The 26,525-nt window shown below is 57.6% G+C and overlaps 2 protein-coding genes and 1 long non-coding RNA gene across 6 annotated transcripts in view; 1 reads left to right on the forward strand and 2 right to left on the reverse strand.

Annotated features, from left to right (window-relative positions):
• Nucleotides 1-3,652: 3,652 nt before the first annotated feature.
• LOC120874577 lies at nucleotides 3,653-25,819 on the reverse strand. The gene is made up of 3 exons (XR_005723667.1): nucleotides 25,807-25,819; nucleotides 15,989-15,997; nucleotides 3,653-4,847 (listed from the first exon to the last, which is right to left on the reverse strand). It is a non-coding gene; the product is annotated as an uncharacterized LOC120874577 (long non-coding RNA).
• Nucleotides 6,633-11,562, reverse strand: UBALD1 (UBA like domain containing 1). The gene is made up of 3 exons (XM_040256036.1): nucleotides 11,337-11,562; nucleotides 7,985-8,047; nucleotides 6,633-7,724 (listed from the first exon to the last, which is right to left on the reverse strand). Exons 1-3 carry the CDS (start codon nucleotides 11,454-11,456, stop codon nucleotides 7,371-7,373), a joined length of 537 nt encoding a protein of 178 aa, XP_040111970.1. The 5' UTR covers nucleotides 11,457-11,562; the 3' UTR covers nucleotides 6,633-7,370.
• MGRN1 (mahogunin ring finger 1) overlaps nucleotides 16,979-26,525 on the forward strand; it is a 36,596-nt gene continuing 27,049 nt past the window's right edge. For 3 of the 4 annotated variants that reach the window (XM_040256007.1, XM_040255989.1, XM_040256024.1), the window contains exon 1: nucleotides 16,997-17,199. In XM_040256007.1, coding sequence (XP_040111941.1) covers nucleotides 17,112-17,199 — 88 coding nt within the window. In that variant the 5' untranslated portion in view covers nucleotides 16,997-17,111. Of the gene's footprint in view, nucleotides 17,200-26,525 lie in introns of all 4 variants that reach the window. The other variant, XM_040255998.1, reaches the window with a different exon arrangement.

The following is a 26,525-nucleotide window of genomic DNA, read 5'->3' on the forward strand; positions in this document are numbered from 1 at the left end:
CGTCAGGGTGCTGGCATGGCAGAGGATCCTCCTGGCTGCTGAGTGCCTACCCCCTGACCTCCAGTGGCCCCCCCAGCCCTGCCTCCCCTCCCACGCACCCCCTCCTGGACCTGACTTCTCTTTTCTTTCTCCGAGGACTGCGTCCGAATGAAGCCAAGCGCTTCCTGAGCCCTGTGACCTACGCCGCCTTGGGGCATACCAGCCAGTGCAGCCCTGGCCCCACCCCTGTAGCAGAGATGAGTATTTTTATCAGCTTCTCCCCAGAATAAAACCTTTTACTTTTCTGACTCTGGATGAGGGTGACTGGCCCCATGCCCTTTGCAGCAGCTGGCCTTGCCCGTCCCACATGGGTGGGTGGGCCTGTCAGCCCTGCTCTGGCCACCACCCCACTGGGGCTGAGTCTCCACAGAGAATCATGACAAACCTCCCCTGCCCCATCACACACACCCCCGTGGCACAGTGCCCCGTGCAGCCCCGGCCCTGAGTGCTGGGCACAGCAGGGCCCCGGGGCAGAAGCCGTGGTGTGACTTACCCAGGCTCACACGGTAAGGCCTCAGCTCTCCAGCCACCTGCCCAGGAGGCCGTGGTTCCTGGGTGCCGGACACCAGTGTGAGGAGTCCAACTTCCAATACCTCTCCCCTGTGGCCTGGGCTTGGGCCGGAGGAGAGGTAGGGGCCCCAGGGAAGTGCCCAAGCCAGGCGTGGTCAGGCTTGTCGTCTGCCGCCTCGACCTGTGGGGACTCACAGCAGCCAAGCCCTGCTCTCTCAGCCCCTGGTAGCTGCCTTCCAGCCCGTTTTTTCGATTTACGGATGGAGTCAGTGCTTGAGTGGGCTCCTGCAGCCCAGGGGTGGAGGGGTGAGCCAGGTAGGGCCCTGGGTAACTGTTTGCCCAGGGACAGGTCTCCTGGGTGCTTGGGAAGGAGGAGAGCGGTGAGCCCCCCTGCAGCCAGCCAGGAGCAGTCTTGAAGATGACAGTTCTGTCCCCCGTGGGGGCTGGTGGGGAAGCCAGCCTTTGGCCTCATTGCAGGCAGGAGCTGGAGGCAGAATGCTTGCTAAGGAGAAGGGCAGAAACCCCCCTGCCCTGTTCCAGCCCCCGGGGGCGGGGGACCTGCTGGCCTTGGCAGATGGGAGGGCGGTGCTGCACCTCCTCCTTGGGGGGTGCCGGTGCTCATCAGGGTGCCCACCCCCAGCAGGGGAAGGTGCTTGGGGAGTGTGTGAAACTGCGAGTGGGGTCAGTAGAGGGGGCACTTTTGAAGGCCCTGCGCCCCACCTCCTCCTCCGCTGGGGGACCACAGTTCCTGGCTGGGCTAGGCTGGACAAGGAGGAGCATGACCAACTGTCCTGGTCTGCCTTTGAGTGAAGGGGGATCCCTGGAACTTTCCGTTTTAAGGCTCAGATGAGGGGATTCCCCGGTGGGCCAGTGGTTAGGACTCCAGGCTTTCACTGCCGAAAGCCTGGGTTCAATCCCTAGTTGGGGAACTTAAGATCCCACAAGCCGTGTGGTGCAGCCAAAAAAAAAAAAAATTCTTTATAAAAACATTTGCTAGGTTTCAATATTGCAGGAATGCAAATTCCCCATAATGGCTATTTTGATGGTGTTGTTGCTGTGAAAAAAGCACATTAAAACTTGCCTCCCTGGAGGTCCAGTGGTTAGGACTCCAGGCTTTCACTGCCAAAGATTCCAGGTTCAATCCCTGGTTGAGGAACTAAGATCCCCAAAGCCTTGAGGTGCAGCCAAAAGAAAAAAGACAGATGAATCAGCCCTGTGGAGAGGGAGGTATGCGGGCTGGCCTGGCACGAGAGGCACAGATGAGATGGCTCTGGCCAAGCAGAGGAGCCTACCTCAGGGTGTTGCATGGTGACTGCTCTGCACCCCAGACTCAGCCCCACAACCCACCAATGCAAACGAAAGGGTCACTAAGGGTTCTCTGCCTTTCAAAGACCACAGACTCATTAACCCTAAGGTATGCACAACTGACGACAGCAAACGTGTCCCAAACAAGATGGTTTGCCTTGGAAAAGGCACCACCAGGACCCTGCTTTGTGGCTCAGCTGGTAAAGAATCCGCCTGTAACGTGGGAGACCTGGGTTTGATCCCTGGGTTGGGAAGATCCCCTGGAGAAGGGAAAGGCTACGCACTCCAGTGTTCTGGCCTGAAGAATTCTATGGACTGTATAGTCCATGGGGTCGCAAAGTCAGACATGGCTGAGGGATTTTCACTTTCAGGACCCCAAAGCAGGCCGCCAGGGGGCACCGGAGGGAAGGCCTTCTGTGCAGGGACGTCTTAGGGGCACACGGGTCTCCCTGGCACCACTCCCTTGGGTGGCTTGAGCCCCGACTTTGCATGGATTCGAGAGCTCTAGGCAGAGACCCTCCAAACACACACAACCTCCAGAGAAGGGCTTCTCTTCTCTCTCCCCTTCCTTTTGCTCTCAACTTTTCCTAGATCCATAGAAAATGAGCACCCCCCCCCCGCCAATATTTGCACCTCATATTTCCCAGGAGATGAGAAATGGCCAGAAAGCTGAGCAGAACTCTGCCAGCAGGCTCCTGGTGCCTCATGCTGGGCTGCCGACAGGTCTCAGCCAACCAGGGAATGGGCCCTCCCCTACCGTCCCCAGCAGGACCCAGCACCCTTACACCCCTAAAAGAGCTGCGTTCTTCTAAGACTTACTTGAAATACATATATTTCCCAAACATCAACTGTGGCTAAGCAACCGGAGACCTTTCCAAATGCAGGAACTGGAAATAGCCCTTGCCTCAAAAGATCTTTTGGCCAACCCAGGCGGCCTCCCTGACGCAGACACCAGGAGGAACTGGAGTCAAAGCCCTCATCTGTCCTCAGAGGAGTCCGGCTATGAAAAGACCCTCAGAGACCTCCAGGGCCACAGCGGCCCCACTGGCTGCCGGGCTGGGAGGGCAGTCTTGGGAGCCGCGTGGTTTTCTGCTTCGGCCACAGTGTTCTCAGGGGCTCTGAGTGTCTGCCTCCATCCAGGGGAATCTCAGAACAAGCCCTTCTCTTCATAGCTCTGAAGGAGGCGCCCTGCCTGCCCGCAGAAAGCGTTTCAGAGCCTCCTTTCACCCCTCTGGGCCCCCCTTGCCCCACAGAGCAGGACATCTACTTTCACAGATGCTCCTGGGGAAGAGCAAATCTCCTTCAGAGACGCCAGCTGACTTGAGGTGCGAGGCAGACGCAGCCATGGTGGCCAGAGGAGTGGCTGGCCAGCCAGGGCCACGCTGGGAGGCCTCCCACCGTGATGGGTCAGCTTCAACCAGCTGTGGCCTTAAGGGAACTTGGGCCAGATGTGACAAATGTCCAAGGTAAGCCAGAAGTGGAGCTTTTCATGTAAACTGATTTTAGAGTGCAGGCCAACGAATGGAGCCCAACGGCATACACCAGGGGCCTCCGAGTCTGAAAACCCTTAAGATAGCCATGCCCGATCATTTAACGGGCTTCCCAGGAGGCGCTATTGATAAAGAACCTGCCTACCAGTGGAGGAGACATGAGCGACGTGGGTTTGATCCCTGAGTTGGAAGAGCCCCTGGAGGAAGGCATGGCAAAGCCAGTAGTCTTGCCTGGAGAATCCCATGGACAGAGGAGCCTGCTGGGCTAGAGTCCATGGGGTCGCAGAGTCGGACACGACTGAAGTGACTTTGCATGCATGCACAATCACTGAACAATCATCATGCCCACCCACATCAAGTCACATGGGGAGGCTAGGCCTCCATGCCCATCTGTAGCCATATCCCCTCTTCAGAAAGGAGAGGTCCAATCACATTCTTCCCAGGAACCTCTGGGATGCAAATGGTGTTTTCAGAGTGGAATTTTTGGAAACAAAGTGATGGAGCTCAAGTCTGGTGATCAGGTGGGTGGTAATGAAGCCCAGAGGCTGGTCTTCATGTGTTGTTGAGGCGGCTCCAGGAAGTGCCGAAACGGACAGCTAAGAATGGCTGTAAATGTGACTGTTCTGTTTGTACCTCATCTTTGCATTTTAGCCAGTTTACACTTGAACATGAGGTAGGAGGTGGTTACTGACTCCTCCGTCTTGCTTCTGAGCCTCCAGGCTTGGGGAAGTTGAAGTTCCAGGTTCTGTGTTGCCCTTGAGTTCTGTCCAGAGTGCTTGACATCTATGTGGGCCCGCCTCTGCCTCCCCTCGCATTTCCCACCCCCTTTTGCAGAACTTTGCCTGTCTGGGAGGTGCTCAGTGGAATAGAAGGGTGTATGGGGGGCTTCCAGCATACCTGGCAGGGTCCAGGTACTGGTGGAAAGCTCCAGCCCCACCCTCCGCTCCCTCCTGCTCTGGTTCCCACCATGACTAGGGCCCTTGTTAGAAATCAGATTCCTGGGCCCTCCTCCTCAAGCGCCCAGGGGACACTTGTGCTCTACAGGCTGGAGGGTCACGAGTCTAGTGGGCTCCCGCTTGCCACGAGGGGCTTGTGTTCCAGCAGTCGTCACCTGGAAGCTGCTTCAAGCTGTTCTTGACATGAGGCTATGACATAAGTGACGTGCCGTAGTTTACCCTTTAAAAGTGCATGATTGAGTGATTTTTAGTACATTCACAAGTTGATCACTAATGCCCTGGGGAATGTTTAAAACTCTATTGGTCTCCCACCCCAAAGACCAATGCTGTGGGACCCCAGGGCGCTACCCGGAGGCCCTGTGGCTCTCAAATGGGGTGACTTTGCCTGCAGACACTTCTAGTTGTCCTAACTGGGCGCTGCTACTAGTTCGAACTCATGGAAGGGGGTCAGGGGTGCTGCACAGGACGCCCCAGTGTCTGGAGTGTCCATGCTGGAAAAGGTGCATCTACAGGAAACTTGTCCTTCCAGGACCTCCTCCTGGGGCCTCTGGAGACAGAAGTGGGCTTGGTCAGGTTGGGATTCTCACCCTTGAATGTCCACAGGGCACGTGAGGATGCTGTTCGAAGCAGATTCTGTTTCAGGAGGGCTGGGCTGGGATTAGAGAGGTCGTTTTGCATCTCTGACAAGCTCCCATGGGACCCAGCTGGTCTGGTGACCACACTTTTGAGTGAGGGTGTAGTTCCCACGGGCCCCCCGGAGGCCAGCCTGGGGTGGAGAGCCTGAGTACACATTCTGGACCGTGCACCCTCTCACATGCTCCAGTGGGTAAGGCCACCTCAGTCATCTGCCCACTGGGGAGCTCACACTCACTCCCAGAAGCACTTCCTTGCCTCTACACATTTTTCCTACACTCGGAAGGGGGTATGGCAGCTTCCTGAGAACTGCTGCTGCTGCTGTCACTTCAGTCGTGTCCAACTCTGTGCGACCCCATAGATGGCAGCCCACCAGGCTCCCCTGTCCCTGGGATTCTCTAGGCAAGAACACTGGAGTGGGTTGCCATTTCCTTCTCCAATGCATGAAAGTGAAAAGTGAAAGTGAGTCACTCAGTCTTGTCTGACCCTCAGTGACCTGAGAACTGTCTTCCTTCCAAAAGGACGAAAGAGCTGCAGTGAGGGTTCAGGAGCTCAGGACAGCCTCCTCTCTCTCCCCACAGGTGCCCCAGGCAGAGCTGTTCCCCCCACACACAAAGGCCATTATAAGGGTGGGCTTCAAGGTGAGGACATGAGCAACAGCTGCAGCAGGGGTGCTGCAGTCAGTCCTGTGATCAGTGGGGGCCTCCAGTGATCCACAGAGGCTGTCCAGACCCAAACAGGGCAGCAACGGGCTGCGTGGTGACCCCGGGGAGCAGCAGTAGGGCTGCCGCTGGCAGGTTCTGAGGCACCTGCCAGCCAGATCTTCTGGAACAGAACTCTCCCCTCTCAGGCACCGTCCAATGGGCTGAGTGGGGTAGGCATCCTGACTAGGGAGTCAGCCCACTGGTGACCATCTGCGGGGGCCCACACCCCCTTACTCCCCCAAGTTCCAGCCTCACCAAGGGGTGCAAGGTCTAGGCTGCCTTCTCCCAAAGCTGCCCCAAGGACGCCCGCCCTTCCCTGGTACAGGCAACCCAGGGCAGAGTCGTGCCCAGTTTCTCTCTTACAGGAAGAGTAGGTGCCCGCCCAGCCTGGAGTGGGAGCAGCCGGGGATCCACTGTCTGCTGCCCCTGAGTGGTTTGTCTCCTTGGCAACCAAAGGTTTGAGCTGCGGCTTGGACTCTGCCCAGCCTCATCCAGTCCCTGTTGCTGGCCCACGGGCTCTGCGTCCATGCCTGCTATCTTACCACGGGGGCTGTGGCCTGCGCCTCCCCCAAGGAAGGGCCCTGCCCCACCCAGAGTGGCTGCTGGAGGTGGGGCTGAGGGTCTAGCCTGCAACTGGCCACTGGGGCCCTAAAGACAGCAAGAAAAGTCCTTGTGTGAAACCCAGGCAGACCGGAAGGCAGCTGTTAGCCCTGGAGGTCGGGATCTGTCCAGTCGGACAAGGGGAAGGGTGAGCAGACAGAGGCGAGGGTTCTGGGAACAGAGGGCAGGAACTAACTTCATGGGAAAAGCCTGGGGTGGGCAGGAAGATTCCGGAGCACGTTGTGGTTGAAAAGACAGCGACAGACAGGAGCGGTGTGGAGCCAGGCGGGACTGGGGGACTGGCCTCTGCTCTGGGCTCGGCTGGCACCCTCCTCCTCCACATGGAGCCAGCTGGCAGCAAAGCTTAGGATATGAGGCACGACCACAGAGCCTGGTGGTGGTTTGGAACTCTTTCTTCTTTGTTAAAAGGGGGAAAGGAACTGGGGATGGGGTACCCCCGGGCTCTGGGGAGGCATGCAGGCAGCCCCAGCAGGCAGGCGCTGGGGGATGGGTGGGAAGAGTCCTGGAGTTTCCCACAATCCTTTTCTCTGCAGGGAAGAGCAAGGCTGGCTGCCCAGGGAGCAGGGGAGAGGCGCAGGGCCCTGGGGGGAGGAGTGGCGGGCGAGGGGGGCTCACTCTAACATGCAAAGTCCAGCTGCCCCATAAACTAGGTTGCTTCTCGAAGAGCGACATACGTATAAATACACAGACACAGCTACACGCACACATGCGGAGAAGGCTCTGCGTTCCCGAGGGTGGGGATCTAGGCCCGCCGGCCCCGGGGAGCTCCAAGGCAGGAGCCGGCCCAGGCTCCGGCGTGGTGATGCTCCGCTGACCCCGCGGCCGGCGGGGCAGGGCGGGCGAGTCCTCTGGGTAAGGCTGCTTGTTCTCCGAGCTTCTGTCCACCAGCACCCAGGTGACTGGAAACCGAATCCATGGAAGCGGGGCACCAAAGACCTGCGCCGCCGGGTACGTGTTTGGGCAGCCTGTGGGCTGGCTCGAGGGTCCGGTCTCTCCCCTCCAGGGCTCCGGGGAAAAGGGGTGCAGACAGAGGAGGGTGAAGGGGGCCCGCAGAGACGTCCTCTCCCCCGCCCCACGGGGTCCTGGCCTCCGGGAGGGGGGAGGGGCCTCCCTTATCTCTCGGCCTCCATGGCGGGGTGGGCCCTGGGTTCCGAGGCGGCCTGCTGGGGGGCCAGGGGCGGCCAGTCTGACGCTGGGGAAGGGGGGGCCGGAGTCCACAGGGGCGGCTGCGGCGGCTGGTGGTGCTGTGCGCCCCCTGGGGGTGAGGCCGCGGCCGGCCAGCCGGGCGCCGCGAAGCTGCCGGTGGCGGTGAGTGGGAAGTGCGGCGGCGGCGATGTGGCCGTGGCGGCCATCGGGCTGCCGCTGCCTCCGCTGTGGAAGCTCTCGGAGGCCTTGAGGCGAGAGAACATGGTGAGGGCGTCGGGGAAGTTGGGGGGCGTGGCGGGGGTGTTGGCAGGAGTGCACATCTGTGGGGGGAAGAGGGACGGGGGTGAGTGCCCCTTCCAGAAGGGCCCCTTCCCCAGTGCACCCCACCCCTGGGCGGTCCCCCAGTCCGGAACTCACAGGGGAGCAGAGCGATGCCCACGTGGGCAGGCCCACGCCGCCTGCTGCCCGGCTCCCAGGAGTCCCTCCCAGCGGCTCCTTCCTCAGGCCTGGGCGGCTACCCCCCACCCCCAAACTGGTAGAGTCCCACAGGGATGCCCCTGGGGCTGCAGGGAACACTTACCATCTGGTGGTGATGGTGGCTGTAGGGGATGTTGGTCTCTTGGAAAAAGGCGCTGAGGGCCGTCTGTAGGAAAAAAGGCCCACTCTTACCCTCAGGACCCCAGTGGTCCTGGCCTGGCCTTCCTCCACTCTCGCCACCACCCAGAGAGGTGCTGTGGAGCCCTGGGCTGGTGGGCAGGGAGGACCCTCAGGACACTGCCTGCAAGCTGGCTGCCAGGTGCTTCCAGCTTACCTGGTTTCGTCACCATGAGTGACATGAGGGCCTGTCTCATGGGGAAAAGGCTCCAGGAGACTCTCGCCCTATCGTCACCAACTCCATGGGTGGCAAGTCCTTACTCCTTCCTGAGTTTCAGTTTCCTTTTCTATGAACCAGAGGATGGCAAAGGCACCCCGATGTTGAGAGCCTGTAACCCACCGCTCCTCTCCTGGGCTAGCCAACGGGCCTGGCCCTGCTCTGCCTCTCGGTTTCTCCTTCTGCACCAAAGGGACACTGGACTAGGAGGCTGGCAGCCTCCCTCCCTGGCAGCAGTGCTCCTGAGGTCCCCGGGCCGGGCCGGGATTAAGTAGCATGCTGTGGGTTTCGCACTCCTATCCAGTCATCTGAGCCTCCCGCAAACTGGTGGAGCAAGAGGAAGGCTGCAGTGGGGTTCGCACCCAGGACTGTGAGAAGTGGGTGGGGAAGGGGGTGGCAGCCACTCCTCGAGTGGCCCTGGGGGGCTGGGGGGAGGGGTCCCCAGGGCGGTGGCCTCCAGCACTGGTGTGTCCTGGTTCGGCCCCTCGCAGGACAGGCATCCAGGAAAATAAGGGAACCAGCTGCTCTTGCGAAAGTGCAGGGTGAGGGAGCCCGTCAAGTATGTGAAGGGTCTGCGGGCAGCTCTGCCCTCCACACTGCCCCCCTCGGGCTCTCCGCCCACTGCAGACCAGGGCTGTCAGCCCCCTCCCCCACTCCCAACACACCCAGAAACCCAGCCTGCCTCCCAGGCTTACCCTAGGGGTTTTATTACTCGAGTAAATTCAAATGAATTATTCTGGGAATTTCCTGCTGGAGACGCCCTACCCCAACGTCCCTAAACAGGGGTGTGGGAGCTGGGGGCGGGGGAGAATGCCTCGGTCTCTAAGCACCTCCTTGTGACACCTCCCAGGCCAGGAGCCCCAGGGGACACCAACCCATTCCTCCCCCAGCGGCAGCTCCACAGGCAGCTGCAGTGTGTGGGCATTCCAGGGAGAGGCGGTTGCCCTTTTCCTGCCTTCCTAGAGCACCCCCAAACTTAAAGCACACAGGTCCCCCTCCCCCAGCAGCCTTTTGTCCCCATTAACACCTGAATCACAGAGAATATGACCCAAAAACAGGCCTCCTGCTGGGCCAGCCCTCAGCCCAAGTGGCTGCCAGCTGGGGGTGGAGGCAAGGAACCCCACTCACTCCCAGAAAGACCTAAGGGTTGGATGTTCACACCCCATTTTTACCCTAAGAACCTCCCTACTAACCACGTCTCCACTTTACACATGGTGAAGCTGAGATTCGGGGAGCCCAGGACTTGTACTGTGGGGGCCATCAAAGGACCCCAGTCTGCAAGCTGTTCCTGCCCGTCCTGAGGTCAGAGTTTCCCCAGGCATTTTAATCTTCAAAGATACATTTTCAATTCCAGTGACCAGGGGACTCCAACTCCGAGCGACTGCTGGCCTGTGCCAGGCTCTGTGGGCAGGGCCACTTCCCACCGGACACCTGCCCACCCAGCCAGAGGGGGGGACGTGTATGCAGATGTGGGACTCCAGCAAACTACCATGAATGTGGTTTTGCAAGTTTTGCCACATCCAGCTCTAGATTGGGAAGCTTCCTGCAGGGTGGGGCTGCCGGGCTGGGAAGGGGGGCTGCCCATGCACTCCTCAGAGATCAGCTCACAGCTCACAGCCCCCAGGTACAGCGAAGGAAACGGAGGCCACAGGGTGAGACCTGCCCAGAGAGAGCGAGCAGTGTCCCATCTTGTGATTTGAGGACCATCCCAGGATTAGCTCTCAGGTCCCCCTGAGATCTCTGGTGGGGAAATGAGCAAGGATTCCTTTGAGTAGACAGACCACTGCCTCCCCAGACTGTCCCAACCTTGGGGCAGGAATTATGACCTCTGTCCCACCCCCCCAGGAAGCTGAACTCCACAGCCCACAGGCTCCCTGTCCCTCCTCTGGCCGGGAGTACCTTCCCTGAGCTGGCTTCCCATCTAGAAACCAGGCTCCCCAGCCCAGGCTGGGCACAGACTCTACAGACTGAAACTGTGACCTTACACCTGTGAGGGGTGGAGCTCAAGGGGCTCTGGCCTCCTCCCTAGATACCATCCCGGGTTATTTCTGGGGCAGCTGAGTTGGGAAGGCCAGGTGGCCTTTTGGCAGCACAAGCCCTGGACAGTAGTGCTCTATGGGTCAGGGAGGCCTGGGGAGGTGGGGGCCAGGCTGGGGCAGCCCCACCTCCCGCCCAGCTGGCCGAAAGCCACTGAACCGTGTACACCAAGCCGTGCGCTGTGCAGGCAGATTCGGCAGCCAGCACAGGAGGGCACCTGGATACGCCTCCGGAGCAGGGTACACAGATCACACCCTTAGCTGTCGTATGGGGCTCTGACACACCACCTGGATACCCGTGTGTGTACACGCCTAAGTACCGTCTGCAAAACGGTGACATGTGCGTACACGGAGCGCATACAGCCCGCACCCGCGCCGCGGGCTGGACTGAGTGTTTACACACACAGACGCCAACATGCCCACACGTAGCGTGGCGCGTGCGTAAATACAAATGCACAAGTACGTGGACACGCGCCGGCGAGCTGCCCACCGGGCACGCAAACCTTCAGACCCACACACACCGGACGGCTCCACCCGCGGGCTCACGGCTTCCAAGGCGGGGGCGGCGCGGGCCCAGTTCGGCCCAGGCCACGGGCGTCCTCCTTCCGGCTGCCGGGCCGACTGTCCGTCGGGGCCTCAGCGCCGCCCCGCCCTGGCCGTTACCGAACAAAAAAGGGGGTCCCCGGAACCCGATCGCCCGGGGAATCTGGGTGGTGGGGGGCGGGGATTCCGGACCCGGCGAGGGCAGGCCGCCCCTCCAGCCCACCCCGCGCGGGCGGCGTTTCCGGGGGCCGCGTAGTCGCCGCCGCGCCGCTGGGCCTGACCCGCACGCCGCGTGTGCGCGCCGGAGCCCGGACGCAGGGGCGCGCGGCCGCCGGGACACCGGGGCCGAGAGCGCGGGCCCGGCACCGGCGGAGCGCGCCGCGGCACGTGTTCACACCCGCCCGCACACGCCCCACAGCACGCGCCGCCACGCGGGACGGACACCCCGCGCCCCGGGCCCCCGCCCGGCCCCGGCCGCCTACCTCGAACTGCCAGTGGGCCGCCTGCAGCAACTGCTTCGCCTGGTCGGCCGCGCAGCCGGCCGTCAGCACGAACTGGTTGATCATGACCTGGTGCTTGAGCTCGTCCATGTTCACGGACATGGCGCCGCCGCCGCCTGCCCGCTCCAGCCTCCCGCCACGGCGCTCTTCTCCGCCTCACGCGTCCACCATTAGCGAGCCGGCTCCGGCTAATACAAATATTTACTGTGCGGCTCTGACTCACCGAGCCTCGCCTCGCTCCGGGCCACGGGCGGCATGCTGGGAGATGTAGTCCCGCGCCGCTTCCGCCGCGCTCGGCCGGGCGTGCGGGCCGGGCCGGGCCCGAGGGTGTGTCCTGAGTGTTAGGCGCCTACTTAGTGTGCAGAAGCTGGACGGGCGCGTGCCCAGGCCGTGACTGCACCGATTTGGGGGTGTGTGTGTGGGGGGTGGGGGTGGTCAGGAGGCGGGGGCTACAGACCGTGCACGGGCGCAAACGCTGGTTGTTGGCCAAGACCCCAGGATCCCGAACCCCAGTGTGGTTGGCATCCCCCGTGTTGACTAAGCGCCTTATTTTTGCACAAATCATCAACACGAGGGCCGGAAGGCCCCGAAAGCCTGGCATACTCAGTTCAGTTCAGTCGCTCAGCCGTGTCCGACTCTTTGCGACCCCACGGACTACAGCATGCCAGGCCTCCCTGTCCATCAGGCGCCTACAAATACTTGTGCAGTGAATGAATGAATCTGCCCTTTAGGGTTCTACTTCGAGTCACCGCCTCCAGGGAGCCCTCCAAGCCTTCCCCAACACCCGTGGACTGGAAGCCTGCATCTCCCACTTGTGACGCTGGTCCCTCCCTCCCTGGCCCGATGCTGGACCAGGCACAGGAGGCCTGAAGAACGCTGGAGGAAGGGCTGAGGGCTGGGACTGACAGGGGAGGCCCACAGCCTCTGGAGCCCCGGGGTACCCCTCCGCGCGACGCTCTCACTTTCCCACGCAAAATCTCGTGCTCTTGGCCGGAAATCTCGACTTTTAGTGTGCGGTCGCTAGGACCGCTCGGAGCCAGTTCCGGGGCGGCCCCCGAACTTCCATTCCCAGGATGCCCCGGTTTATTTGCATCTTTCAGTCCCGAGTGACGTCAAGTGAGTGAGGCCGCTCCTTGGCCAATGGGTGGCCGCGAGGTGTTAGGACCTGGCCATATAAGGTAAACAAAGCTGGCTGCCCAATGAGGCAGCGGCGGGGGCGGGCACTGGGTAGGGGCGGGCGGGGGTGCATCACGTGGAGGGCGGGGGCGGGGCTGAAGAGCGCGGGGGGGGCGGGGGGTTGCGGGCTGTGTTTACAGCTCCACACACGCCGTTTCCGGTTGAGGTCGCCGGTCGGGTGTGTGGGGAGTGGGGAGGGGGCCCAGCGTATTTGGAGCTGGGGCTCGGCGCTCGGTCGCCCCGGCTCTGATTGACCTTATTCCGATTCATTGCGCTGCCTGGACCCCAGTTTCATTAGTTGAGCAACTCTTTATTGGGCCCTTACTGTGTCTGGCTCTCACCTGGCCCCAAGTATGCAGAGAACAAACTCTAGTAGAAGGGTTGGATGGTGCCTAGGGTGGAGTGGGACGTGTGTCAAAAGTCCCTAGGACAGGTGTAGAATTTGCAAGTGTGGAAAGTGTCTTCAGGAAGCAGGGACAGGCCCTGGAGATGGCGGGTTAAAGGCCATTGAGGGGTTTTGGTACATCTGATCCGTTGTCCGCGTTAGAATCACTGTGGCTGAACAGTATGGAGACCAAATGGTGGTAGAGAGGTCCAGTACTGTTAGGCGATGTTCTGGGTGTTATCTGGTTCCAGGGGAGCCGTCCCTGCCCAGGGCCTTGTTGCAGAATTGGACTGAATGGAGGGCTCTGAACTTCAGTTTCCTGGTTTGTAGAATCTTCATAGCTCTCCCAGGACTGCTCTGGGGCATTAATGCCTGTGGTGCTTAGAACACTATTTCTAGCACCTCTGTGCTTCCATCTGGACAACTGTAGGGAACTCAAGCCCCATTTTAAAGATAAGGAAACTGAGGCTGGAATCCAGACCTCCTTACACTCTTGACAGTGTTCAGAGCCAGTGGAGAAGACCAGGCACCCAGTGGGCCAGCAAGGTGCGTTCCTGGCACAGGAGGGTGGGCACTGTCCTGGTAGGGCCCACTGGGTACTTTTCTTGCATAGAGAGGCAGTAAGTACCTCACCCTCATTTGAGCACCATTCAGGTACCTGCCCAGACTTGCCCAGCCCAGAAGGGACTTTTCCAGGCCAGCCCACTGGCTGTGGTGGGGCAGGGGGGGACAGCAGGAGCAAAGGTCACCTTTCTGCCCCCTGTGGCCCCTGCTTCTGCCCACTGTGGCCCCCCAACCAACTTGTTTTCCAAGGGGCAGTGGGGAAGGGAAAAAACAACCTTGTTTTCAGCCAGGATCAGACTGGCTGGAGAGTGGACTTTGGATTTCATAGCAGGCTCAGATGGTGCCTGACAGCTGGGGCCAGTAGATGGGGGGAGGGCGGTATAAAGGGCATTTCCTGCAGTGCCTTCTTTTTACCTGAGGTCCAGGGCGGTTGAGGCTCTTGGGAAAGTTGGCACTGCCAGTTTATGGAAGGCCTGGGATCCCAGCCTCCTTCTCTCCAAGTTCATTCTTTCAATCACCCCACAGATGTATTTATCAGACATCCATACGGTGCCTAGAATTAGTCAGGGATCGTGCACCCTAGGAATGCTTGAGAAGTCTAGGGGCTTGAGGGACTTACACTCTGAGGCCCTGAAGTTTGGCTGGGGTCTTTCTTTGTGTTTCAAAGGACCGGATGCTGCCTAACTAAAAGTGAAAGTGACTCAGTTGTGTCCAACTCTTTGCGAATACTATAGTGGGTAGTGGTTTCCTTCTCCAGGGCATCTTCCCAATGCAGGCCTCCCACATCGCAGGCAGATTCTTTACCAGCTGAGCCACCAAGGAAGCCCAAGAATACTGGAGTGGGGGTAGCCTATCCCTTCTCCAGTGGATCTTCCTGACCCAGGAATCAAACTGAGGTCTCCTGCATTGCAGGTGGATGGATTCTTTACCAGTTGAGCTACCAGGAAATCCCTGAATAACTGAGGGGCCTTGAGATGTGGCCACCGCCTGACCTCTGATCCCTGTCCCTGAACTCTCCATGCCTACTAGATTATAGTTGCACTGGCCTTTGAGCTCATCGATCTTACTCAGCTTCTCAGGGCCGTTGCACAGGTGGTTATTCTTGCCTGGAACCTGGGCTGACCGACTCCCTCAGAGTTTGCCTGGTTGGCTCTTCCTTGTATTTCAAGTCCTAGCTTAAATGTCACCTCCTCAGAGAAACCTTCCCTGACTCCCCTAGCAATAGTAGGTCTCTCCTAGTATTTCACTGCACCTCAGGCCACTCCCCTGTAGCACCCACTGCATTTTACTTATATATTTGCTCACCTTAAGTGTCTGTTTCCTCACTAGATGTTCTGTATCGGGTGGTTTCACCATTTAATCTCTATTGCCTGGCTCTTTGCCTGGCTCACTGCTTTTCATATAGTAGCTGCATGATAAATATTTGTTGAGTAAATAAATGAATCAGCCAAGAGGTTGATAGTAGAACCAGTATCAAATCAGAAAGTGCCCGTCTCCCACTGGGGCATGGATTAGCACAGAAAAATATACCTGAAGTCCAAAGCTCTATTGAGAGGAGTGTTTTAATTGATCCAATATCAGCCCATGGAAATGACTGCCCTGGCCACAATCAGTAGGGAGGACATTCTCTTAGAATTATTTGTCAGTGGGATCATCTGGAACCACAATACGCTCCTTCCGTCCCCGCAAGCAGGGAGACCGATCAATTGAATGCTGTGTTGGTATTATCTGTTTGTGTATATATGATTGAACAGTGTTATGTGATTCAACAGAATGAAATTTGAAGTGAAGGAAGAATGGTCGCATGGAGTGGGGGTATCTTCAGGCCCATCTAGGAGCAAGAGACAAGAAATCTGGTACTGGAGCATTCCTGTGTCTAGGTGATGGGGGCTGGGGGTGGCAGGGGGAATGTGACATTAAAAGGAGCGGCCTGGTTCAAATTCCAGCTTTATTACCACTTATCTACTATGCAAACAGTGGGATACTTCACTTCTGCCAGTCTCTTTCCTGTTCCTGTTTCTGTTTTATTGGGAATGAAAACAGAACCTACAGCAGAGAATTCGTGGATAGGGTTCAACACCAATGTCTGGCACATAGTAGCTGCTCAGTAAACAGGGTTCTTGCTTGCACGGCAGAGAGGTTAGTTGGATCAGGCTCCCCCAAGACCTGCACTCTCCCTTACAATCACACAAGTCCTTCACTTCCTTTGACTTTTGGCTTCCCAGGCCCCATGAAAATAGGAAGGTTGGATTCTGGAGTCCTGAAAGGTGTTAAGACTCACTTTAACGTGGACAGTGGTGAATTTACCATCTAAGACTCCTAGCCAGCCTCTGTCCTCCCTAGCTCCTTTATACATATACATATAATTTATTTGTTTGGCTGCGCAGGGTCTTGGTTGTGGCACACAGGATCTTTCAGTCTACCCTGAGGCATGTGTAGTGTTTTAGTTGAGGCATGCAAACTCTTGGTTTCACTATGTGGGATCCAGTTTCCTGACAAGGGATGGAACCCAGGCCCCCTGCATTGGGACCACAGCATCTTAGGCACCAGACCACCAGAGAAGTCCCCCAGTTCCTTTCTTGGTAGAACAGGCTTGTCTTGGGAAGCCACTTTCTTCTCAGAGGAGCCGTTTCTCAACTGAAAAGTTGGTAAAAACAACAAAGCCTCACTTGCCTGCTTACAGAGTTTTGCGCGAATCAAAAGCCAGGAAAGTACCTTACAACCTTTAACTCTAACCCTGGTTCTTTTTATTTATAAATATTTATTCAAATGGAAAGTTGGGGAATTCCCTGGCCGTTCAGTTAGGGTCTAACCTGGATTCTTTGAACTTGGCTTAAGCACCCTTAAGCACTCTCTTCTTTGTGCTTCAGTTTCCCTGTCTCTAAAATGGGGAGAGGTTTACTGCCTCTGCGAGGGACTTGATGTCTTCAAAATAATTGTCCTGGACATGGAGACGGAGAGATGCCTCGAGTTCTGGAAAAGGTGCTTCTCTTCCCAAGTGGGCACTTCTCCAAGCAATCTTGGGTTCCACCCCAACTCTTCTTTGCCGGGTGGCAGGTGAGGGTCTGCCCTCTGCTGGCCGGGCCAGGAGATCAAACCCTGGGAAATGGGGAGAACCATGATAGCTCAGGGAGGTATTTCAAAGAGGGAGTGAATGGAAGGCGTTGGTTCCTCGAAAGGTGTACGTACGAACAAACTGTTAAAAAGCCAAAGACTTATGATGTTAGTCTCGTGCTTTGGAATGCAAAGGGCTGGATAGTTTGCAGGGTGGTTGATGGTCTCTCCCCTCTGGACTCAGGTCCATTTGGTTTGTCCTGGAGGGTTTGTCAACAACTTCGGAGAGCCCGGGCGCGGAGCTTCCTAGGAAGTGTAGTTCCCAGTCGGGCTTTCCACGCCGCCGCTCGGCCCCCACTGCTACAAGGGGACTCCATTTCCCGAGGTGCTTCGCGCCCCGGGGGGGCGGAGGGCTGCCGTGGCGTCGGGCCCCGGGCCGAGCCAGGGGTGGGGGCTCGGGGAGGCCGTGCGCCCGCGGCCGTGGGCGAGCGTCCGTGCGGCCTGGTCCCGGCCATGTCCGCTTGAGGACGCCGCCGCCGCCGCCGCCGCCCCAGCCTCGGCCCGGTCCGCCGCCCACCATGGGCTCCATCCTGAGCCGCCGCATCGCGGGCGTGGAGGACATCGACATCCAAGCGAACTCGGCCTATCGCTACCCCCCAAAGTCCGGTGAGTGGCCGCCCCGACTCCCGCCTCGGCCCCGCCCCGGGCCCCTGCCCCGGGCGCGGATGGCGAGGCGCGCGGGCTGGAGCGCGCGGGGCGGGCAGCGGGCGGCGGGGCCTGGCGGCGGAGGGTGGGCTGGGGGCTCTGCTCGGCCCCGCGGCCCTCCCTGCAGTTTCCCTGTCTGGGGCTCCACGCGTCCTCCACCCGGACCCTGGGGCGAGGGTCGGTCCGGTACTGACTGCCGCGGCCCGGCCGGGTGACCTTGGGTCAGTCATTTCGCCCCTGCGCGCTGCACGCTCCCACGGCTGCACACCCGGGAGACACTCGATAGGAAACCTCCCCAAGGACCGGGGTGAGATTTTGGGGCGCGCAGCTGGCAAGGACTTAACCCCGTGCCCGGCGCTTTGCTTGCGCTTACAAAGTGGTCATTGTCAAAGGGATCGACATCACTCCATCTCCAGTTTTCGCCTTCTTCGGTGGCTCGGTGGGAGACCCGGCCAGGGTTCTGTACGGTTCCCTCTCTGTCCCGTCTGGACAGAGGCTTAGCTCTCCCGTGGCCCGGTGCGTGTTTAGTGGGTGGGTGGGAAGGCCCTGGGGAGTGGGCCTGGGCCCAAGGAGGCATTACTGTCCTTGGGAGAGGAGCTGGGAGTCCTTGCTGGAGAACCAAGGGATAGTTGGAGAGGACCTCCCAGGTTCTCCAGCTTCCCGCTTTTGTGTCTGAGAGAGGTGGGCCACCAGGGAGGAAGTGACTTTCCCAGGGTCTCAGAGCTGGACCAAGAGTTCGACTCCCAGGCCAGCTGTCCCCCTCCCACTGCCCCCACCCCCCAACACACTGTTCTCTTGCCTCTGATGGTGAGAGTGGCCTGACCTGCAGGTTTAGCTCGGGTTCCTCACACTCCATCTCCTCATCTGGTCGTTTGCCCAGGAGGAGGACAGGGCATTTGGGCCTTGTGGGGACTTTCAGACTGGGGCCTTTGATTCTGGCTTCTGCAGCACTGCATCCCGTTGGTGGTTTCTTGGCCTCTTAGTTGGCCTGCGGGCATCCCCCAGGCCAGGTTTCCCCTGAGTATGGTCCAGGACCATGGGGAAGCTTGTTTAAGGTGCGTTCCCTAGGCCCTGCCTCAGATTTCCTGGGTCTGCTGGGGGCCTAGGAACCTGCATCTAAAACCCATTACCAGAGTGGGTTGACTGTCCACTCAAATTTGAGAACTGCTCTGCTCTCATTGTGGAAGGGGAAGGAAGGCAAGTGTCTGGGACCACCAGAAATAAACAGGGTGGGGTCTAGCACAGTTGGGGTCAGTCAGAGCTGGGCCAGAGAGCCCTGTTCCCTGATAGGCGTGGGAGGTCTCCATGCCTTCTTGGTCCCTGGCACAGGGACCAAGGACAGGAAAGTCCCCGCTGGTGTGGGATTTCCTGGAGGCTGACGTTCCAGACCTGATGGAGCAGTCGGTTATTTGAAGTCATCCTCTTCTGTCTCCGATGTTCTTCCTGATCGCCTTTGGCTGCGTCTTCCTAGTCTTAGACAAGCCACCTAGCTTGCTGGGTCACAGTTTCCTCATCTGTAAAATGGGCTGATCCTTGTACAGTGCTTAGCACCTAAGACCTCTTCACAAGTTGTTAGCTGCTATGTTGGCTTATAGAGGAAATTAGGTGATCCATTCAGACTCTTAATAGCAGTTAGCTGTGGCTTGGCAGAGCCACCAATAAGTTTAAGGTGGTCACCTGGGACCAGAGCAAACCTCATGTCCCTTCAGTTGAGTACTTGGAGAAGAAATCACAAATGCAGGGCACTTAGAGCACTGCTTTTGCATTCTGTGCGGCTGACCTTGTTAATCAGTCCAGACACCCCTACCGATCCTGGATGCCCGAGTCAGCCACAACTAATCGACTGGGGCTGGCACCCAGGTGAATGCCATGTGCACCTCGGTTTTGCTGCCAGCGAGATTAGTGCCCTCCTGGGCCTGTTCAGTCCAAAGGCTGCCCTTTCTGCTTCCTTCTCTCTCGGGCCACCTTGTTCTGGGAGGCAGTCAGCGACCTAAGCAGGACTTGAGTATGTTTCCTCAAGAGTGGGCTGGGGATAGAAGGGGGGGGGGTTGAGATTTTTAGGGACCCCTGGACTGTACAGTCAGTTCATGAGAAAGTTGTTATCTTTTCAGGTCTCTGCCAATTTTGTTGATTGTGTTATGGACAAAGAATCATTGGGAGCTAGAATTTGCTTGAGACCTTTTTTTAAAAAATGTTATTTATTAATTTGTTTTTGGCTGAGCTGGGTCTTTGTTGGTGCGTGGGCTTCTCTCTAGTTGCAGCGAGTGGGGGATACTCTCAGGTTGGGGGACTCGGGCTTCTCATTGCAGTGGCTCTCTTGTTGCAGAGCGCCGGCTCTAGCATGCTCAGGCTTCAGTAGCTGCGGGTCCCAGGCTCCAGAGCGCAGGCTCAGTAGTTGTGGTGTATGGGCTCAGCTGTAAAGAGGCAGCCTGCCAATGCAGGAGACACCAGGGATGTGGGTTCGGTCCCTGGGTTGGGAAGATCCCCTGGAGGAGGACACGGCAACCCACTCCAGTGTTCTTGCCTGGAAAGTCCTATGGACAGAGGAGCCTGGCGGGCTACAGTCCACGGCTTGAATCTATGTCTCCTACATTGGCAGATGGATTCTTTACTACTGAGCCACCCAAGAAGCCCTGCTAATATTTATTTTTAACACCTCTGTAACACTGTCCTTTTTTTTTCTGACTTTATTGAGATATAATTGACACGTAACATTGTATAACTTTTAAGTATATAGTGTAATGATTTGATATGGGTGTATATCAGGGAAATGATTATTGCAATAAGGTTACCTGTACGTGGGGGGTCGGGTGGGGTGAGGACTTTTAAAAATCTCCTGTCTGATTTTCTTTTACTTCAAAACTTTCAGCGCGCACTGTAACAGTACGTAGGTTGAATTTAACCGCCTTCACTTTGTTTTCATTGTATTTATTTATTTTACTCATAACAGCTCTGTTGCGGTATCAGTCCTGTGCCGTACAACTCATTCTTTGTAAACCTGTAGTCTGGTGACTTTCTGTAAGCTTCCGGATCCTGACGCCGTCAGCAGTCAGTTTCAGACTTTCCCATCACCCCTCAACATCTCCTTGCTTCGTGCTGTTCACGGGCGCTCTCCGCTGTCACCCTCGCCCCCGCCCATCCCTGATCTGTGTTCTGTCTTTAGAGTTAGTCCTTCCTGGACATTTCGGATGCTGGAATCAGCCTTTTTTGTGTGTGTCTGGCTTCTTCCACTTAGTATGACGTTTTTGAGGCTCAGCTACGTTGTACTATATGGTGTTGCTGTGGTGCATTTTGTTTCACCAGCTAATGTACATTTGAGGTGTTTTCACCTTGTAGCTCTTAGGAATAATGCCGCTGTCAACACTCGTGGACACTTGTGTGGTGTGTTCAGTTCTGTTTGGTATACACCGGGCAGTGGAAGTGTTGGGTCATCTGTTTAACCTTTTGAGGAACTGCCAGACTGTTTTCCATGATATAGTGGTTGCTTCATTTATTCCCATCAACAGTGTGTGAGGGTTCCAAATTCCCAGCATTCTTGTCAGCCCTTATTATTGTCTACCTTTTTAATTATAGCCGTCCTAGTGGGTGTGAAGTGGTATCTTGTGGTTTTGATTTGCATTTTCCTGATGACTAATGCTGTTGAGGTCTTTTCTTGTGCTTATTGGCCTTTGTATATCCTTTGTGTGCGGGATAGGGGGGCAGGTTAGGGATGGGGTGGGCTTGGCTCTACTAGGCTAGTTCACTTTTTAGAAGTTGCATTGTCTTCAGTGGTGAGAGTTCTTTATGGGTTCTGGATATGATGATACAATTCATGTATCAGCTCTGTGATTTGTAAATGTTTTCTGGCAGTCTGCGGTTGTCTTTTTCATTTTCTTAATGGTGTCTTTTGAGCAGAAGTTTTAAATTTTGGTGAAGTCCAGTTTATCATGTTTCTTTTTTTTTATTTTGGCCACACCCTGTGGCTTGTGGGATCGTTCCCCAAGGAAGGATTGAATCTGGGCCCTTGGCAGTGAGAGTGTTGAGTCCTAACCACTGGACTGCCAAGGACTTCCTCAGTTGTTTTAATGTTTAATGCTTTTGGAATTATACCTTAAAGATCTTTGCCTAGCTCAAGGTCATGGAGATTTCTATCCTATTCTTTTTTTTCTTAAAATTTTATAGTTTTTAGCTGAAACATTAAGGTTTGTGGTCCAGTTTGAGTTAATTCTTCTCATGTATAGTTTGAGGTCAAGATCTCGGTTCTTGTGCTTTTATTTCCGGCATATGGATATTCAGTTACTTCAGCAGCATTTGTTGAAAAGACTTCTCTTTTCCCATCAAATTGCCTTTGTACCTTCATCGGAGATCAGTTGATGGTAAATTCTGCACGCTGTTGCCCTGCTGTCCCTTGCCCCAATCACACAGGTGGCTGGTCCCCAGCCGAGGGCTAGAGCAGGCCTTGGGACACCTGGCGGGAGCCCTGAGGGAGAAGGGTGCCATTGCCGGGGGGACCTGGGGTGCACAGGGTCCCCACAGGAGCGCCTGGCCCTGGGCTGCTGCTCCACGGCTGGCTGTTCCTCCTCCTGGGTTGTTCGCGTGTCTTTCCAGCCCTGTGTGTCTTTGCAGCCCTGCCCTGGTGTATGAGGGAGGTCATGGTAGGGATGGGTCACCCAGGGGGAGTGTCAGGAGGGGCCGCCAGCCACCTGACCCACCAGCCCCTCAGGTGGATGTGAAATACGCCCCGGACCTGAACCTTTTGTGTATCAGGTGCGTGTCCTTTCAGAGCATTTTCACCTCCTTGATCTCCTTGATCTCATCGGAGGGACTTCCCTAGTAGCTCAGACGGTAAGGAATCTGTAACACAGGAGACCCAGGTTTGATCCCTGGGTCTGGAAGATCCCCTCGAGAAGGGAATGGCTACCCACTGCAGTATTCTTGCCTGGAGAATTCCAGGGAGAAAGGAGCCTGGTGGGCTACGGCCCATGCGGTCACAAAGAGTCGGACACGACTGAGTGACTAGCAGTTTCACTATCTTGTTGAAACTTTGCCATGTCCTTGTGACACTAGACTTTTGTTCTCTTTGGCAAAGGAACTGGAAATCAGACTGTGCCCTTTGTCTCCCAGCACCCAGGCCTGCACACGGCAGGTGTTTAATAAATGCTTGTGCAGCCAGCCTTGTAGAAAACACCCCCTTCTCTAGAGTGCAGGCTGCTCAGCCTGGGCTGCACCTTTTTTTTCTTTTTTCAGGGTTTATTTGTATGACTGCACTGGGTCTTAGTTGTGGCAGGTGGGGTCTAGTTCCCCGATCAGGGTTTGAACCCAGGCCCCAGGCATTGGGAGCTCGGAGACTTAGCCACTGGACCACCAGAGAAGTCACTGGGCTGCACCCTATTCCCTGGGGTGGCAGCCGGGGCTCTGTGGACTTCTGGCCCTGCCACCACGCGATGAGGGGCCCGCAGTGCATGCCGGGAGGCCTTGGGTGTGTGCCTCTGTGCTGGTGTATCTAGAGATGTCTGCTCATGACCGCTGCCACCTGCGTCGGGTTTGCCCTTTCTGGATGGGGCCTTGCTGACTCTGGTTAGTTGGTGCCTAAACCGAAAAACTGAGGCAAGTGTTCCAGATGAGGGAGTACTCTCTGTATCCCCCAGGGGACCCTCTGGGTCCCTGGGCCCCGTCAGTGTCCTGGGGCCAGTGAGCTTACGTTTGGAGCCCCAAGGTTGGTGGTGGAGGGGCGAGGGTGGGGAAGGGGCTGCGCCTGCCCTCGGTGGTCTCACCTTCCCGCTCAGAGCTCCGTGCCATCGTTGGCGGCATCGTGCCCCCTGCACTGTTCATATGGCAGAGCCGGTTCTGAGCTTTGGCTCACGTGAACTCAGTTTGGATTCTGTCATTGAAAGAACTGTATAAAGAAGCTGAATCTTCTGAGCTTCAGTTGTTAACATTTTTGTTACACAGCAACAATGAACCTTTCTGCTTTAGGTAAAAGCAGAAACAAAACTCCTTGCAGGTGGCGGTGGGCATCCGAGGACCTGTCTCCCTGAGGGAGAAGCCGTGGGTCACTCGGCCTCGGCGGTAGATGCTCGTGCCCTGTGCCCACTGGGGCTGCGGTTCACCGTGGTGCTTGCCCTCGGGGTTCTGGGGGTCCGCGCATCCTTTACGTGGCTCCTGGGCTCTGCTGTGCTGCCCCCTCAGCTGGCGCCAGGGGAGGAAGCCTGGGCTTGTGCTGGGCAGGCCGGCTGACCAGTGGGCTTTTCTTCCCATGCCTGGAGGTTGGCCGTGGCGTGGAGGGCCTGGCTACCCAGGGTCAAAGGGGTATGGGTGTGCACTTCCTCACGGTTGGAGTGGCCTAGCTGTGCTGACTACACGCACTGGGTGGGCACAGGTGGCGCTCGGCCCACCCTTGGGAGAGGGAGTCGCCTCCTGCCTGTGGAGCCGTGGCAGGAGGGGCCCTGGATTCGGGGTCCAGAAGCCCTGCGCCCTGAGCTGCCCCGTGACCTTGGGCCAGTCGCCTGCACTGAGACCCCACTTCCACGCCTCTAGGGTTAAGTTAACCTCTAGTGCCCGGGCCCCTCAGTCCAGACTCTGTGAGTCCACGGGAGCTGGCGGGCAGGACCCGGCCTCAGCCCGAGCGTTCCCAGGCCTGGCAGCGTCCTGGGAAAGTCCTGCACTTCCTGGATGACCTGCCAGGTGGTGACCACCGCTGCCTGCCTCACCCCCCAGCTGGGGGCCGGCGGCCAGATGCCAGCATGGGACCCTGTCTGTGGGCCGTTCCTGTGTGTTTCTGTGTGGTCTGGTACAGGCGTCGGGCCTCACGTTTCCATGTTATTTTGTGAAACGAAGGGCAGTGGGGCCTTGCATGCCTCCCCTGCAGCACTGGGTGCGGGCTCAGTGAACAGCAGTGGAATCGCTCAGTTCTGCCAACTGTCCCGGTGTCTGCTCGGCTCCTGGGAGCTGGGGGAGCCCGGCCTGCACCCTGCCCATCTGCAGACGAGTCGATGGTGTGGAGCGGAGTGGGGGTCCCTCGCTGTCTAGAGATCACTGGCCTACTGTCCCTGAGCTGGGGGCGGGGGCATGGCTGGGGAATGGTGGTTTCTCATCCTTTCATCCCACGCAATGTTGGCTTGGTCCTGGGTGCCCAGTGCCTGAGATGTTGGCCTCCGGAGAGGGTGCTGGCTCCCCCAGTCAGCCCTGGGGTCCACTGTTCAGACAGCCTCCACTTTTTGTTACCCGGGGGTCCTGTCCCTGCAATCCTGCAAAGGCCCTGAGTGACCGGATGCCCTCGGTGCTTTAGGAGGACCCGAAAGGAGCAGCTGTGTTCAGTGCTGCAGAAACATGCAGTGTGTACACACATATGTCCGTGTTCACAGTGTCACATACACAGGGCAGGGGCTTCCATATGCTGGGGCATCACCCAGCGAGCGTGCTGGTGGACTCGAGCAGCCGCAGCCCCTGAAGCCCCCGGTGCCCCTCCCCAGTCTCTGCCCCCTCCTCCCTGGGAGGCCCGCGTGGGCTCCAGCGGAGGTAAGTCGTGCCTGCTCCTGAATTTGGTATAAATGGAAGCGGACGCTCTTGGCTCCACGTCGGGCGACACGAAGGCTGAGGCTGTGAGCAGGCAGCAGCGTTTCCTGTCTCTGCCACGTGACGCCCCAGTGCCTGTGGGTGCCGCTCTGTGTTCAGCTGTGAGCTCACGTGGAGGGCGCCGCGGGGGCTCCAGTTCAGGCTCACAAGTGATGCCGCTGAGGACACTCTTGTGACTGGCTTTTGTGCCCACCAGTCTGATTTCCTTGGGTGCCTTTGGCTTTTTCACTTTTTAAAATAATTGTGGTGAATTCCCCATGACAGTTACCATCCTGCCCATTGTAAGTGTGTAGTTCAGAAGCATTCAGTACGTGTCCATGGCCGTGTGGCCAGCCCCACCATCACCCTCCTGCGGAGCTGAAACTCCGTCCCGTTGCCACCTCCCCCAGCCCCTGGCAGCCGCCACGCTGCTTTCTGTGTCTGTCCTGACAACCCTGAACGCCTGTCCCTCTGGGGCTGTTTTCATTCCTGGCGGTGGGTCTGGCCCTCTCCGGTATGTGTGTGCAGAGTCCAAAGCTATTGTAGTGTGGTGGGAGCCCGTTCACACCCCCACCAGAGCTGCAGGGATTCTGCATTCTCACCTGTGCGTGTGTACGTGTGTTCTGTTCTGTTACGTTGCTCTTCTTTGTACTGTTAGCCATGGATATCTTGTGGTAGTTTTAGTTTATTTATTTTTACTTAGACTGGGTATGTTTTTGTATATAAATTGCCATTCATTTCTCTTCCTCTTTTTGTGGCATCTTTTGCATATTAAAAAAAAAATACTGTATTTCCTCTCTTTTCTCACTCAGTGGCAGGAGCATTTTCCTAAGTGCTGTTTATTTCGTTATGAGTTCTTTGGAGACTGGCGTTTACATCAGCTCTCCCAGTGGAACATGTGCTGACAGCCCGGTGGGGGCGGTCTCTGGAACCCAGGATGGGGAACCCGGCACGGGAAGCCAGGAGGAGACCACGGAGCCCCGGCCGCCCGGCCTCAGTGTTGCGCTGCTGTGACAGGCGCAGAGCCGGCTTCACCCCCGGGGCCCTCAGGGACCAAGTCCTGCGGTCCTGGGCCAGCTCCGGGGCTGGGGGCAGAATCTGGGAACGGCCCGGCACAGTCAGGTGACCACTGCAGGCCCCCAGCTGTGTCAGCGGCTGGGACTTGAGTGTGCTGGTGGCCGCTGGGGCTCAGCTCCATGTGTGGAGGTCATGTCCACAAAAGAAGTGTGTGTGTGTGTGTGTGTGACCTCTCCCCTCGAAAGAGGTGGGGATTCAGCAAAGCAGAGGCTTTGCTTGGTCAGAACCCTTCTCAACTCACTGTTCTTCCCTCCGTGGAGGGTGGGTGCGAGCTTTTCACTTACCCTGTCCACTCCGGTACAGCTTTCCCGTGGCAGGGAGGCCAGGAAGCACCGGTGTTTATCAGGTGTCTCCTCACCCATGCAAAGCTCCTTTGCACAATCGGCTACTCCTGTCCTCAGGGCATTCCCAGCGGCCCCCCCACCCGAAGCCAGTGTTGTTGACCGAGGCCTTGTGTTACTGGGGATGCCGAGGCCCCAGGAGGTTTGGCTGCACCGAGTTCCCCAGCCCGAGCGTGGGGAGCGGAGGAGCTGTTCCGTGCACACATGTGACCGCGACCCTGGGGAATCCCTGAGCAGGCCGATCGTGGCGGGTGGGCCCCGGGGTTTGGCTCCTCTGAGTTTTGGGGCACAGCCTTGTAGTCCGAGGGGCTGTTTCCCACCTGGTGGGTGATCTCA

This window comes from Oryx dammah, unplaced genomic scaffold (genome assembly GCF_014754425.2).
Source record: "Oryx dammah isolate SB20612 unplaced genomic scaffold, SCBI_Odam_1.1 HiC_scaffold_2, whole genome shotgun sequence".
NCBI classification, from domain to species: domain Eukaryota; kingdom Metazoa; phylum Chordata; class Mammalia; order Artiodactyla; family Bovidae; genus Oryx; species Oryx dammah.